Source organism: Phocoena phocoena, chromosome 16 (assembly GCF_963924675.1).
Source record: "Phocoena phocoena chromosome 16, mPhoPho1.1, whole genome shotgun sequence".
NCBI classification, from domain to species: domain Eukaryota; kingdom Metazoa; phylum Chordata; class Mammalia; order Artiodactyla; family Phocoenidae; genus Phocoena; species Phocoena phocoena.
In genome coordinates this window covers 37871812-37888289 of record NC_089234.1, presented here as the reverse complement: position 1 = coordinate 37888289, position 16478 = coordinate 37871812, and the positions used below count along the sequence as shown (strand labels likewise).

Below are 16478 nucleotides of genomic sequence, written 5' to 3'. Positions count from 1 at the left end.
TAAATAGATTGTTTATTCTCCTGCCTGTCTCATTGTTGCCCACAGTGCTAGATAAGAAATTACAGTAAAGTTCAAATATTAAAGGGAGCACACAAAAAAGTATGTGTATGATTTCACCAACCCTCATTTAAAAAAAAAGAAAAGAAAACTATAGGAAAATAAAATAAAGAAGTCAGGGTTCTTAGTTGCACATGACAAAAAGTAACTCTAATTAGAAGACAATTTTTTGAAAAATATTAGATAGCTCATAGCTAGAGAACCAGACTTTGAAGATTTTCAGAAGCTAAGAGAAGCAGGGCATAGTCAAGAGGTTATAATAAGAGTATCCTATGCTGAGGACATTGCTGCTTGGATATTTGCTGTCCCAGATACTGCCACCATGACTGGATATTGGTGGCTGTGCTCATAAACTTTAAGTTCCTCTGGAGATCTCTCTGAATAATCTCTGACTCCTCCGTACCTTGCTCTTACTACCGGGATTCAGTGTTCAGAACACGAGGACATAACTGATCTTAGACGTACATGTGATGCGAGCAAGATGGGCAAGGGTATATTTGCTTCTCATCTCTTGAAATTCTCCAAAATGGAATGGTTTTGGATGCTCAGCAGCCTAGAGATGGCAAATATCCCCTACAGATTTCTCCTCTTTTACACGTCCCGTCCTCAGACCCCCTTCCCAAAGATATCTCCAATTAAAAGTTTCACATATTCTTTAAAAAATTGTTTTCATCTTATACTCACTTTTTAAAGAATTACAAATGAGAACATACTGCATATTCTTTTTTCATTTAATGTACTTAGGAATTTTCCATATTGGTGTGGAGATATAATTGATTATTTTATTGGTTGTCTTTTATTCCATTTTATGATCATACCATAATAAACAGCCTGCCCAGATACATTTTTTAGGGTATTTCCAGTTATTGCTATTGAAAACAGTGCTCTAATGAAAAGCTTCACACATTTATCTTGGTGTCCTTTTGCAAGTACTTATAATCCTTAAGGTAAATTCTTTGCAGTGGGTCCATGGTTTAAACTAAAAAATGGTATCATTTTATATTCTCACCAACATGTATGAGTCTTTCCCCTCTCACAGTCTTGGTGAACTGAATATTATGAAACTTAAAACATTTTACTATTTGTTGTAATTTGATTTTTGATTGCATTTCTTTTCGAGGTTAAACAACTTGGTGATCTTTATTGGTCTTAACAGATTTTTCCTTGGTTTGTTTGTGTATACCACCCTATTGTTATTATTTTTCTTAATGATTTTTATGAACTTTTTGAAAATTAGCAAATTAGTGGTACCGTTTCTTCAGACCATTTTTATAATGCTATGCCACTCTTGCCATTTGAATTTTACAACTACAAGATTCAGATGAAGCAGTGATAAAGAGCTTAGTGGATTATTTCTGTTTGAATTATTTATTGTTAACTGTCTTCTCTACTAATATGTATAATCATGGAATATCAGAGATTTTTGTTGATAGCTGTTTGTTAAGAAATGTTCTTTAAGAGATAGCCTTGCTTAAATTGCAAATAAAAAATGCTTTTAATCCAGAGAAACATCATGTACCAATCACTCTTGAGTTATTGAATCACAGCAATATTCTCTTGGACAGAGAAGATAGAAGTGAAAAGGAGATTTAGGAGTTCCTGCTTTTTTTCTACCTCTAGCATTATACAGCTGTCTAACTCATGGAATTCTACCTTATTTATTGTTCTTTTTTTAGTCTAAACATTGCCCCGCACTCTAAGCCTTTTCTTTTGTCTTTTCCATTTTTATGTTCCTTTATATATGCTACTCTTTTATGTTCATCTATAACTATTTCCCTCCTTTTTTCTGGCGATATGTATTTATTTGTTTGTTTATTTTTAAAATAACGTTGTGGGTAAATTCTCTGCAGCTATGTTTATTGGTCTTAGATAATTTCTGTTTTTCCTCTTGTCTTTTTTAAACTAGAGTGATTTGTAATTGTTTATACAGAATTTTAGTTTTTAAAGCCTCTCTGTGGTCTTTCCTTTTAGATATTGAGTTATGAATTCATAGCCTGTTATTTAAATGAAGCTTTTGAAATCCGTTTTACTGATCTGTATCATATCTAACTATGCCAGTATTTCCTTCCTTGTCTGACGTAAATTCTAAAATTATATGAACACTTTCTCCCTGTTTCCTGGCATTTCCACTCAAACTTGTTCCTCATTCTTGGTTAGAACTGTGTCCAAATTGTAGTTCCCTTCTTTATTAGTCTACTGATAAAAGAAAATTAATAAAAAAAATACCAAGAATTTGTTAGAAAATTGCATATAGTTGAAAATACCTTTTTCAGTGGATATTTTGACAGTTGTGAAGTCCCCAGTTATTACTGTATCTTTCTTCTGTTTCAATTTTATTCTCTATCCCAAGAATATACCCATTTCTGTTTCCTTTCTAAGAAGCATGTGCATTGTATTCCAGTGGATTTTTTCATAGATACATCTTTTAGACTTATGCTATCCAATATGGTAGCCACTAGCCACATGTAGCTAATTATGGTTAAATTTACATTCATTAAAAATAAATTTACTCATTCATTTTCCTTTGCACCAGTCACATTTCAAGTGCTCAGTAGCTACACGTGGCTAGTGTCTACTGTGTTGGACAGCACAGATATAGAACATTTCCATCATTGTGGAAAGTTCTATTGGACTACTATTCTAGACAGTGCCATTTTGCTTTTCATTCTAAAAAGTTCTAATACCTGAAGATGATGTGCTCCTTCTATTGCTATGTCTGCTATTAATCAAAATAAATTTGAGATTTTTTGAGGTGGGTTGCCTTTTATAAATTGATGCTTATAATCATATTACTCTTAAAAACCAATTTTTTAAGGTATAATTTATATGCAACATGTACCTTTTTTAAGTGTACACTTCACTGAGTTTTGACATATATATGCCTATGTAAACATCACCACAATCAAGATTTAGAACATTTCTATTACCATAAAAAGCTTCTTAATGCCCCTTTGCAATCAGTCCTCAGCCCTGGTTCCAGGCGATCTCTAAATTTGTCTTCTCTCACTGTAGATAAGTTTTGCCTGTTCTAGAATTTTATATAAATGTAGTCATATAGTATGTACTGTTTTGTGTCTGGCTTCTTTCTTTTAGCATAATAGTTTTGAAATTCATCCCTGTTGTTGCTTTTATTAGTAATTTGGTTCTTTTTATTGCTGAGTGGTATTCCATTTTATGGATATGATATAATTTATTTATCCATTCCCCTGTGATGGATATTCAGGTTGTTTTCAGTTTGGGTCTATTATGAACAAAGCCGCTGTGAGTATTCATGGACAAGACTTTTGTGGACCTATATTTTCATTTCTGTTGGCTACCCATGAGTAGAATTGCTGGGTCATATAATGTAAATCAATGGAGCAAAATAGAGATTCCAGAAAAACTCACATATACATTAATTGACAAAGGCTTATTAACAGATGAAGCTGGAACAACTGTAAGTCAGTATGAAAAGTAAAATGAGCCTTTCTCATCATACAGGCATACCTCATTTTGTTATGCTTCACTTTATTGCACTTCACAAATGCTGCATTTTTTTTTTTTTTTTTTTACAAATTGAAGGTTTATGGCAGCCCTGAGTTGTCAAGTGATGTTTAGCATTTTTTAGCAATAAGGTATTTTTAAGTTAAGGTAGGTACATTGTTTTTTTAGACATAATGCTGTTATTGCACACTTAATAGACTATAGTGTAGTGCAAACATAACTTTTTTTTTTTTTTTTTGCGGTATGCGGGCCTCTCACTGTTGTGGCTTCTCCCGTTGCAGAGCACAGGCTCCGGACGTGTAGGCTCAGCGGCCACAGCTCACGGGCCCAGCCGCTCCGCGGCATGTGGGATCTTCCCGAACGGGGCACGAACCCGTGTTCCCTGCATTGGCAGGCGGACTCTCAACCACTAAGCCACCAGGGAAGCCCCAAACATAACTTTTATATATGCACTGGGATACCAGAAATTTCATGTGATTTGCTTTGTTGCTATATCTGCTTTATTGTAGTCGTCTAGAACCAAACTCAAAATATCTCTGAGGTATGCCTGTACACATAAATTAACGTAAAATGGATTATAGATGGAAACATAAAAAAAAATGTAAAACTATAAAACTTCTAGATAAAAACACCAAAGAAGAAAATCTTTGTGACTTTTTGTTTAGTCAAAGATTTCTTAGTACATACAAAATTAACCGTATAAGAAAAAGTTGACAAAGTGAACTTTGTCAACATTAAATACTTCTATTTTTTGAAAGACACCATTAGTGAATAAAAAAGCAGCCACAGTCTGGGAGGAATATTTGCAGTGCATATATCTGACAAAGGATTGAATTCAACACAGTATAAAGATGCTGTTACAAATTCATAAGAGGACAACCCCGTAAAAGGCAAAAGATCTGAACAGAAACTTTTTAAAAGAAGATTTATAAATGATCAATAAGCATATGAAAAATTCAAACTCAATCATCAGGAAAATGAAAATTAAAATGCAGTGAGATCCTATTTCATATTTAATGGGATGGCTAAAACTTAAAGGGCTAATGGGTTGGCAAGGATGTAGATCAACTTGAACTCTCATCCATGTAAAAGCACAAAATGATACAACTTCTTCAGCGAAATGTTTGGTGGTTTCTTATTCATAATATTTTTAATAGCCTTCTGAATTTTTTTCAGTGGGTTATAGATTACTTACCACACTGTTTATTTCTTTTCCTTCTAATTTTATACCTCTTTAGATAGAATAGATTTTCTTTAGTTCTGGGGATTACTACCTTTCACCTGAATATAATATAAAGCTCTTATTTTTGCTCTTCTATTTAACTTGAGATAATGTAGGAGAAAGTACTACTGCGCAGGCAAGAGTGAAAAGTACATTTTCAACAAGGTACTTTCCTTGTGTCCGATATATGACTGATTTTAATTCTGACAACCTGAAGATGACTAGAAGAAAATAGTCAAGGGCTAGAATATTTGCAGTTTGCCTGTGTTAATGGGATTAAGGCAGATATAATTTATGTGTTAAAAAGAAAAACAACAATCCAATTTCATGTTTTATTAGTAGCAGTAGTAATTGTAGGTATATTAGGGTTCTAAGGGCAAATGTTGATTCAACATGGATACAGCAGATGAATTAAAAATGGTTACCAAATAGTGACTCACCTACAGAAAAATGTAGCAAATAAGTAATTATTTTTCTTTTTAGCCTATTTCTGAATTAGTAAGAGCTATCTAGTGTTCTTAGGCTATTTTCTGAATGGGATACCTTGAAAGGGGGTTTGCTGATGGGGTTTTCTCAAGCTGCTAGGAGCAATTGTTATTATGATTGTGGTTGTTCCTACTTGGAGTTTTGTTACCAATGTATCCACAGTAGTGCTTGTCACATTGCAGGTGTTCAATAAATATTTGTTGGATGAATTTTTATCAGTTCCCAGCTCTAATAATATAGACCTTAATATCGGTAAGTACTGGCACCAAGCAGAAATATACCAGTTCACCTTTAAAAAACAGAATGACTCTCAGGCCTTACAGTAAGACTTCAGTTTAATGCAGTGGAGTATATTTAGTTTGTCAACATAAAGCCTTTCGGTGAAAAGAAGGATTGGTTAGCTATTGAAACATGGAAAAAGCACTGCCAAGAGAAAGGAAGCTTTAGCCAATAAACTTTAGATATTTTTGGCAAAACCATTCCTTTTGTGGAGATGGAAATATCAGAATATCTTAGTCTATTAAAAATTGCTTCATTTAACTAACTTCTCTTGTTTGATTACACATTTATTCAGCAACATTCTGATTTCAATTCTCAGGTCTGCTTATGGTGAGATATGGTCATAAAGATATGAATAATTTAGTTCTTATGGCAGTTGGATTTTTCAATAAATTAGTATATTGCCATTATGATCATTGTGATATTTATACATCAGTCATATGATATGGGTTTTAATTTGTCCCTGGGGAGGGGGGGGGAAACCCACTCAATATACTAACAGGATCAAGTCTAACCCTGAAAGGTAGAGGGTTAGACTCTGGACCACCAGTAACTTCAAAGTAATAACTGAGTTTCTTATGCCTTCTAAGAGTCAGTATAAAGCTTATCTTGCAACCTAGATTTTTTCTCCTCTACTACAATGAGTTCAGTAGCATGGTGTTAATGTATAGAGCATCTAGATTGAGTTTTGCATTTGATTTATGTAATCTTGTCTTGCTTCTTCAGAGTTGAGCATTGCATAGTATATTTGTAGAGTGTGACAACTTGTGTAGCAAGTATATGTAAACATTTATATGTACTATATTTCATGAAGAAATATGAAGGTCAGTTTTGAACTTGCTTTGTAATCACTGACTTTTTTTTTTTGGCTGAGTTGGGTCTTTGTTGCTGCGTGCAGGCTTTCTCTAGTTGCAGCGAGTGGGAGCTGCTCTTCATTGTGGTGTGCGAGCTTCTCATTGCGGTGGCTTATCTTGTTGTGGAGCATGGGCTCTAGGTGTGCAGGCTTCAGTAGCTGTGACTCGCAGGCTCAGTAGTTGTGGCTCGCGGGCTCTAGAGCGCAGGCTCAGTAGTTGTGGTGCACGGGCTTAGTTTCTCCACGGCATGTGGGTTCTTCCCGGACCAGGGATTGAACCTGTGTCCCCTGCACTGGCAGGCGGATTCTTAACAATGAGCCATCAAGGAAATCCCCAATCACCAACTTGCTTAATTGGAGTGTTTAGTCCATTTATATTTAATATAATGATTAATATGTTTTATTTAAGACCAACATCTTTCTATTTGTGTTTAGTTGTTCATTCATTCCTGTTTCACTCTCATTCTCTCCATTCCTCTTTTTCTGTCCTTTTTGGGGTTAATAGAATATTTTCAGGTATTCAATTTAAATTCTTCTATTGACTTTTTATTTGTATGTATAAATGTATATATATTTAGAGTTTGTTCTAGGTATTATTGAACACATTCTTAGCTTATTACAGTTCCCATTAAAATATAAGAGCCCTACAACAGTAAAATTCTGCTTGCCTCAATTTTTTGGTATGATTTTATATCTATGTATGTAATAAACCCCAGAATACAGTGTTATTTTATTTGCTTTAAACAGTCAGTTGTCTTTCAGTGGAATCAAGAGAAGAAAAAGATGTCCTTTTATATTTATTCCTATATTTACTATTTCTGATGCTTTTTGTTTCTTTCTGTAGACTCACTTTTCATCTGGAATTAGTTCCCTTCAGCCTGTGGGCAAGTCTGCTGGCGACAGATCCTCTCAGCTTCTGTTGATTGTTTTTGAAGGGCATTTTGCTGGATATAGACTTCTGGGATGGCTTTTTTTTTTTTTTGCTTTTCAGCACTTCATTAGATGTGATGAGAAGTCAGCCATTATTCAGACTGGTATTCTCCTATACATAATGTGTCTTTTTCTTTGACTCCTTTTGTTTTTTTCCGTTTGTCTTTGGTTTTCAGTGGTTTTGATCATGATATGCATAGTGTGGTTCTTTTTATATTTGTCTTACTTGAAGTTTATTGAGCTTCTAGTATCTCTAAGTTAATGTTTTACACCATGGGTGGGAAATTTCCGGCTGTGATGTCTTTAAAATTTTTTTCAATTTCTTTCTTCTGTTCTTCAGGTTAGATAATTACTACTAATCTTTGGTCAAATTCATATCTTTATTTTCCAGCTAATATTTATGCATAACAAACCACCTCTAAACATGAATAGCATAGACCATTTATTTATTTTATACTCACAGATTAAGTGAGTCAGGAATTCAGACAAGGCATGGTGGAGGTGGCTTGTTTCTGCTCCACAGTGTCTGGGGCCTTAGTTGGGAAGACTCAGTGACTGGAGATGAGTTGGCACGTTGGGGGCTGAATCATCTGAAGGTGTTTTCACTCACATGTCTGGTAAATGCAGTCCTTATCTGGGTCTTTAGTTGGGCTGTTGGCCAGAACCCCTATACTTGGCCTTTCCATGTAGGCTAGTTTGGGCTTCCTCATAGCATGGCAGCTTGTTAAGAATGAAGTGCATGGGTAAAAGTGCATGGCATTTTTATGCCCTAGCCTTAGAAATAGCTTTATGTCACTTCTGCCCATACTGTGTTGGTTGAGGCAGTCACAAAGGTGTGCCCAAGTTCAAGGGGGAGGGACCATAGACCCCATCACTTGATGGGAACAGTGTTAAGGTTATGTTGTATGAAGAGCATGTGGGATGGGAGATGTAGTCATTCTTAGAAAATGCAATCTGCCACATCTTTCTTCTGCAGTTCCCAGTCTTCCATTAAGACCATGCAAGTAGATTTTTTTCTTTTCAGATACTGTACTTTTGAGACCCAGAATTTCTGTCTTTTATAGTCTCTGTGTCTTTGCTGAGATTTGTCTTGTCATTTGCTATAATCATTTTCCTTTACATTCCCATATATATTTATAATAGCTGCTTCAAAGTCCGTGTCTGCTAATTCTAACATCTGGTTTGTCTTGGTGTTGGTTTCCACAGACTGCTTTTTTTTTCCTTGGTCGTAGGTCATGTTTTCCTGCTTTGCATGTCTAATAAGTTTTAATTGTATGATGAATGTTGTGGGTGATATGTTGTAGGGAGTCTGAATGTTAATTTAAGGGTGCTGAGTTTCATTTTGGCAGGCATTTAAATTAATGGTTAATCTTCTTGTATTATCAGGTTTGGTTTGCTTTGTTAAGGCAGGCCTATTTTAGTTTTGTCTTTTGTTCAGGGCATGATCCTTACTCCTAACGTGTGGCCTTTCTGGGTTCTCAGCTGAATACGTGAGTTCCTCAGTGAGGTCTCTCCACTCTGGCTGGACCAGAGCTCCTTCTACTAGAGCTGTGCTATCTCTGGTGTCATCTCCATTATGCTTCCAGATTCTGCACACATGCAGCCCAACCCATGGCCAAGGCCCTGAGGTGAATTTCCATACACACTTCGAAGTCCCTCTGTCTGTTCATCCTCCTTTTTCTGCTACCCTCTTCCACAAACTCTAGCTGCTTTACCACCCAACTCCAATCTCTGCCTGTATACCTCAGTGAAACCTTTGTTCCATTTGTGCTACTTCCTTCTGCTGTGTCAGAAAAGAGTCTCCAACCTGAAAACAAGGCAGCCATGGGGTAACCTCATGTTTCTTTTTCCCTAAGGATCATAAGCCTATGCTACCTTTTGTTTAGTGCCTCATACATTTTGCCCAGTTTTACAGTTATTTACAAGAGGAAAACTCCTGTACCAGATACTCTTTAATGGTCAAAAGTATATACATGCTCCTGTAAGAAAAATTTTAAGAGATGGCCCCTTTATATTGAATGCCAGTATAAAAAAAGATTTTTAGAACAAAGTTATTTAAGGCCTATTCATAATAGAACTTTAATCTGGTTACAATAACTTTGCTACTGTATAATAATTTATAATGTTCAAATTTTGCTTTTTACTGAATTTTACCCATATATTTGTATTGATGTTCTCTAGAAATGGCAAATAAAGTGAAAATTTTTATTTTATTCTCTCTCCTTCACTAATGGCAGATATTCTTTCCCAGTCTCCAACCTGTCTTAATAGCCTTAACATTGCCCCTCAACAAGCCACTACTAGTTTGACACCTATTTACCATCTCTAATGTATTTCCATTTTACTAGGTCAATCAGTATTATTTTGTGGGATATTTAATTTAATGAAAGGTTACCCTAATAGATACTTTTCTTTTCTAGAAGTGAAGTGATTTTATTTTTAAATGTGTGTTATAAGGCATCAAATGAGGCTGTTTATTTAGGAAGCCTTTAGTACTTCCTGAATGGAATGTAGGAAAATAAAGGATTGGGAAGCAAAAATTCTTAGCAGTTGTGCCCATAATAAATAATACTTGAAAGTTAAAAGAGGATAAAAGTTGGCTTTGAATATACATTGTAGACACCTAGCTAAAGTAACATATGAAGTGTGCTGATGAAATTGAAGAATAGGCTTTCCATGGCTGGAGCCTCTAGGAGGGATTTAAAGAGATAACACGTTACCAGCATTTTAATGAATTGTTTCTGTTTTGTTGACATCGTTTCTCACTGATGTTAGATTTGTGATTTTGGCATACAGTGTGTGCCAATAATTTCTTTTTTTTAACATCCTCAGGACAGGCTCAGTATGAATGAAAATATAATTAAGAAAAACCTCATGAGTCTTTATAAATAGGAATTGCATGAATCATTAAAACTAATTATTTCTCAAGGAGGACTGTTATCACATTGAAAAAAGCTTTGATCCTTGTTTTTTCTACTTTAAAAATAGTATATGAAAATATTAATTTTATGTAAACTAAAAAATACTGTTTAAAAGAACCTAGACTTTTAATGAAGCTCACTTTTTGGAGGTAAAACATAGTGTGATATAATTTCATCAGTTCTTACTTTTTTGGGAAAATACATTAGGACAGAAAACTTTTTTCTTTTGAAAGTAGTATGTGCTTATGTTTTAACAACAAAATTGTAGAAGTAAATTGTTGAAAGTAAATCATGAAAGCCTCCATCTTTCCCTGAAAACCCAGGATAGCCACTGTGATCATTTTGGTATGTGTTCTGTCAGTCCTTTAGACTCCAGTTCAAGTGTACGAAGGGCTGCCACATGTGAATAGTATTCCTTGGAGATGGGCAATGGGATGTGTACATACCTATTAATATAGTATTGGTTTATGTATTTAGATTCAAAACATAGTTACCAGACTCAGAATGAACTAAAAATGAACTGTTAATCCTCCAAAATACCTTTTACCCCCCCCGCTCACATTTACACTGTAGGCTTTCCGTGAGAAAATTGTATTTTGTAGACCATTTTTTACTTATTCATTTTCTCTCAGAAGAAACCTATGGTGGAAGATATGGCAGGTAGCAATGAGTTGTTGTTTATTAAATTTTATGATCACTGTCCTCCAAATCATTTGTCTATGTTTTGGTTATTCTAATTACCCATAATATTTACCTAAATTTCCAACCAAATTAAAATAGAAACTGAGAAAAGTCTAAAAGTATGTATAAAGCTTCTAGAACAAAACATAGAGAATATCTTTATGAATTCTTTATGTGTAGGGAAAGACTTCTCAGAGAGGATGCAAAGTTCTAAACAAAAGAAAAATTTGATATATTGGATTTTATCAAAATTTTAATTTGTTGATTTTCAAAGCACAATATTAAGGAAATGAAAAGGCAAGTCATACACAAGGAGCAAATATCTGACAAAGGACTTATACCCAGAATATATAAAAGACTCCTATAAATCAATAATAAAAAAGACAAATAATCCAGTTGGGGGAAGAAATGAGCCAGTGACTTAAACAGACATTTCAAAGAAGAAAGTGTAAAAATGGCTAATAAACAAATGAAGGACTAGAATTTTAAAACGCTGACAACACCAAATATTGATGAGACTGTGGAGCAACTGGAACTCTTAAAATGTTGGTAGGACTGTAGAATGGTATAGCTGCTTTTGAAAACTGTTCAGTAGTTTCTTATAGAGTTAAATATGCACCCACCCTATCTCCTCTTTGACCCAGCAGATCTACTCCTAGCTGTTATTTACTCAAGGAAATGAAAGCATATGTCCCCCAAAAGACTTGCACGAGAATGTTTATGCACTTTATTCATAATAACCCCAAACTGTAAACATCCCAGATATCCATCAAAGGAGAATGGATAAACAAATGGTGTTATGTTCATGCAGTGGAATAACAGAATAAAAAGAATGAACTATCCATACATGTAACAACATGGGTAAATTCGAAAAACATTAAGTGAAGGAAATCAGTTTAAAAAGAATGCATATTACATGATTACAATTACATGAAATTAAAGAACAAGGCCAAACTAATATATGGTAATAGTAGTAGCTACCTGAGAGCTTGGTGGGGCTTGACTGAAAATGGGCATGAGGGAATTTTCTGGGGTGGTAGAAGTGTTCTATATTTTGATTAGAGTGGTTGTTACAAAACTTATAGAATTGTACACCTAAGATCTGTCTATTTCACTGTATGTAAATTTTTACCTCAATTTAAAGAAAAATCCAAAAGTAAAAATTGAGAAAAAGGTACAGGAATATAGAAGATAAAGAGGGTAGAACAGACAGGAGTGAAAGGGTCTGTAACAAACCACTTTTTCCTGTAATATATTTATAGCTCAGTAGAAGTCTGTAGCAGAATCAGTGCGTCCTGGGTTGGTTGAAGTAGTGGGTTAAAGCAAAGAATTATAAAAAATTACACATACCTTAAATATTTACTTTAAAAAAGTTGTACACATGAAATACTAAAATCAAATAGTTCTATAGGGTTTATTAACAACCACTGCCACAAAAAAAAAAAGGTAGTTATTTTCCTTTGTTTCCCTATGCCCTGTGGCAAGAGTTCTTAATCTTAGGCCATATTGTAATTTTGGTTATATCAATATTGGGTTTTTATGTCATTATGAGTAGATAAATGTCATTCATAGTTAAGCAATATAGTATATTATAACTGGTTTTTCCTACACATTTTGTTTTCCCTGGATTTACAATTCTCCCTCTCTCCATCCCTTCTTCCCTCCTTTTTTCTCTCTCTTTCTCTCTCTCTCGTTTAGTTTCTACATTCTTAACTTTAATTCATCCCTAAACTTACTCCTAGTTGTATAAATCTCTATATATGTTTGAGCACATTTTTTATTATATCAATTTCATCTTCTCCAGGAACCTTCTGGTCTGCCCTAATCTGGATTAGTCGTTCTCTAGGCTTGCTGTATGACTGTCTAATCGAGATGTCCCTTCACTATTCATTCTGGGGATTCTCCTTTTTCTTCTCATGCGTTGGATTCTTCAGTTTCTGGAACTTGTCATCTTCTTTCACGGTTTCCCACCCTTGTTTTGGTGGAACACATCTTGTAGTAACTTCCTGAGAGAGAATATGTGGAAAGCAAAATTATTTGAGTCTTTGCTTATTTTAAAATGCCTTTATTATATATGTACTCGCACTTGTTTTATAGTCTATCTTGGTATGGAATTCTAGGCTGGGAATAATTTTAAGTCAGAAGGTTTTGCCCAGTTGTTTTCTAGCTGCTGGTGTTGCCATTAAAAAGGATGATGTTATTCGGATTCCAGATTCATTTTATGAAACATGTTTCCTCTCATGCAGCTAGGATCTTATGTTTATGTCTTCAGCATTCAGAAATTTCAGTGAGATATGTATGCCTTTATTTGGGTCTGTTTTAATATTGCTGAATATGCATTATACCCTTTCAGTTTGGAAATTCATGGCCTTCAGTTTTAGGTATTTTTCTTGAATTATATCTTGGATTTCTTCTCCTGTGTTTTCTGTTTTTTTCTCTGGGATGCCTATTCATATGTTGAATCTCCTAGACTTTAGATCTTTTAAAATCTTCTCTTCTGTTTTCCATTTGTTCTTCTATTTATTCTATTTCCTCAGCCTTATACTTTTTTAACCCCTCTATTACCTACCTTACAGGATTAAACAAATTTGTATGCATAAAGTATTTAAAATAGTGCCTGGTATATAGTAAGTGTTGGCTGTAATTGTTGTTGTTTAGTTTCTTAACTAATTGTTGAGGGGAGAGGTCTTTGGTCTTTTGACGTATTATTTTGACGTATTAGCTGTATGACCTTGGGCAAGTCCTGTAATTTCTTTGATACCTACCTCTCAGATGTTTGTGAGCATCAAATGAGAGTATGTATGTGAAAATAATAAACTTTGTACAGAGCTAATAGTTATTACTTGCATCTTTCAAATATCAAAAGTTTTTAGTTTGAAAGAAAATGATGGCTGAATTTCCAGGATTATTTTTAAGATTTCTTGATTGCATGTGACTATTTCTCACAAAACTGTATAAGCTAGGTAAACTTGAGCTAAATGCTAATGCTGCTTTTTAAAGAAGTTATTTCTTAATACTCAATCTCATTATGTTAGGCTGAAGAGAGATTATGAAAATATTCATTTTATGAAGAGCTATGGCTTTACTTCAGATTGTATAAATCTGTGTAATGTAATAATTACTTAAGAAAGACCTGATTACTAGTTTAAATCCATGGATAGACTATTTATTGGAGTTTATTTATTTTTCTTAAATGATATTTGAGATTAGGAAAGAAGAATCTGTCTTTTGGTTTTTCTCAATAGTAGTAATGTAATTTCAAATGTTAGCTCATTTTTGTTAATGGTGGCTTTTTGTTTGTTTGTTTTGTTTTAAGGTTTTTGGATTCAAAGCATAAAAACCATTACAAGATATACAATCTGTAAGTATGTTTTCTTGTTTGTATGCTTGCAAATATCTTCTAAAATAACTATTGAGTGAAAGTTATTTCCTTGTTAGAATGAGGTAAAGATATATTTTAACAGAATTGTATTCCTAAAACAATTAGTTCAAGAAGTCTGATTGAGAGCATTGTTAGGTCATTTAGAAAGTGTAGTGATGAGGTAAAACAATGTTGGCACAGATTCATGTTACTTGATCTGCTTTAAATGACTTGGCATCTAGCCCATCTTTGGGCCCATAACCATGTGGTAACTTGAAGTGTAATTCACACAGAGCTTCTGCTAAAGCATTAATGCCATCTTCCATGGAGGGATGCTTCTAGAGTAGACATAATTTTATTCTGTGTCTCTAGGTCAATTGATTGAAAAAGCTATTAGCATATTCTCTAACTGTATATAAAATAAATAAGTTAACTAAAATTGTTGAATTGGGTGGTTTCTCTTGTCTGGGGCAGGGATGTAAGGATTGCCTCTTGATTCAGCTAGCTGACCTTATCTTTAACCTTTCACTTTTTCTTTTGACTTTGTGAGTAGAGGTGTAAAATAGAAAAAGAAGGAAAGAAAAATGTGAAGAAAATATCTTATCATTTTTGCTCTTGACCATTTTTTCCTTCCCAAAATATTGACCATTTTCTAATTAAAAAAACAAATTGTGCATAAAATGTGTTATGTTTCTACCTGGCTTTTATTTTTCCTATGTGATATGTATAAATTATGCAATGGAAAAAATTTTAATCTAAAGTTATGTATGCTAATTTACTGTTATAATTTCTGTAGAGTTTATTTATCAAATGTAAGAACAAGGTTTTTTTCTGTGTTCAGTGGGCTTTCAGATATTCACCAAAAAAATGAAAGGGTCTCTGTGCCTTATTGGCTTGTGGGATGTTGCTTTTTTATCTTTAATTTAGTGATCTTTGTACTCTGATAAGACTTCAGAAGACCTGAGAGTGAAGTAGACACTAGTATTGTATCTCTTAGTAAGTTGTCACTGATTTCCTCAGATGAACAAAGAAGCAAACATTTATTGAGGGCTTGCTACATGTTAGACATTCTACAACATTTTGTTAGTGCAGAGGTGAATAAGATGTAGTTCCATTCCTCAGGTAATTATAGTCTAATGTGAAAGGTAGACAAAATATTATAGAAGAGGTAACTCTTGTATAGAAGAGAGCTGTGTAGACAACAGTCAAAATAGTGCATTGCACCCCGTAGGGAAGGTTTCATAAAGAATGGCATGTTTGAGCTGGGGTGAAAAGAATCATAGAGGTTGACCTGAGGCTTAGGAGGAGGGGAAATGGCAGTGCAGGCAGAGAGAATGGCGTGTAAGAAGCTTGTTGGCAATAATATTGTCTAGAATATGGCAGATAACCCATTATGGTCAGATTATGGTGTGTGTGTGTGTGTGTGTGTACGGTGTAGTGGTAATAAGATGAAAGAAAGTAAAAGGTGCTGTAGAAACTTAAGTTTAGGTGGGTTCCAACTTAACAAATGATCTGTGCGTGTATCTTTCTCTTTTCTGGATTAACCTCTCCTACAAAAACTCTTGTTACAGGTGCCAGAGTGTTTCTGTGGAGGAAAATAAAAACCACAAAGTTTTGTAGTTTTTGAACAACTGGATTCAGAAGTTAAGTTTCAAACAAAAAACCAAACAGGACATGAACTGTCAAAAGCTGGAGTCCACTAAATGAGTCACCTCAGGCTTAGACTCTTAGTACTGAGCATGTAGAGAGTCCCAGACTCTCTACTAAAGATAGAAAGATACTAAAGACAGATTCTGCCTTATTTCAAAACTTTATTTGAGTTTAACATTATATCCAAAGAAAGGAAAGGAAATTCTTTTCATTCCTGTATGCAATGGCTTCCTGCTTCTAGAATTTAGGACTCAGGTTTGTACTGTCAGTATTGTGGGTCATTTGTGTTATTATGGTTTAAGTTGGCATTGGTATCTAGCCTGGAGAGTTGATTGCCTATTTGTTTTTGTATATCCAAACATCGGACCCCCAAGTTAATGAACTGTCTCATTATTAGTTGAGAGTAGCTTTTGATGCACATATTTTAACTCCCTTATTCCCCCATCCATTTAATGGAATCATAGACTGGAAAGTACCTGAAAGAGATCGTTTAGTCCAACCTTCTCATTTTACTGATGGGGAATCTGAGGCCTAGAGAAGTTAAGTGAGTTGAAC

At 34.4% G+C, this 16478-nt stretch overlaps 1 protein-coding gene across 2 annotated transcripts in view; it reads left to right on the top strand.

Annotated features, from left to right (window-relative positions):
- Positions 1-16478, top strand: part of PTEN (phosphatase and tensin homolog) — an 86982-nt gene that overhangs the window by 36801 nt on the left and 33703 nt on the right. The window contains exon 3 of one of the 2 annotated variants that reach the window (XM_065894917.1): positions 14229-14273. The exons of the other annotated variant lie outside the window; for it this stretch is intronic. Coding sequence (XP_065750989.1) covers positions 14229-14273 — 45 coding nt within the window. The remainder of the gene's footprint in view (positions 1-14228; positions 14274-16478) is intronic. 2 annotated transcript variants of the gene reach the window in all.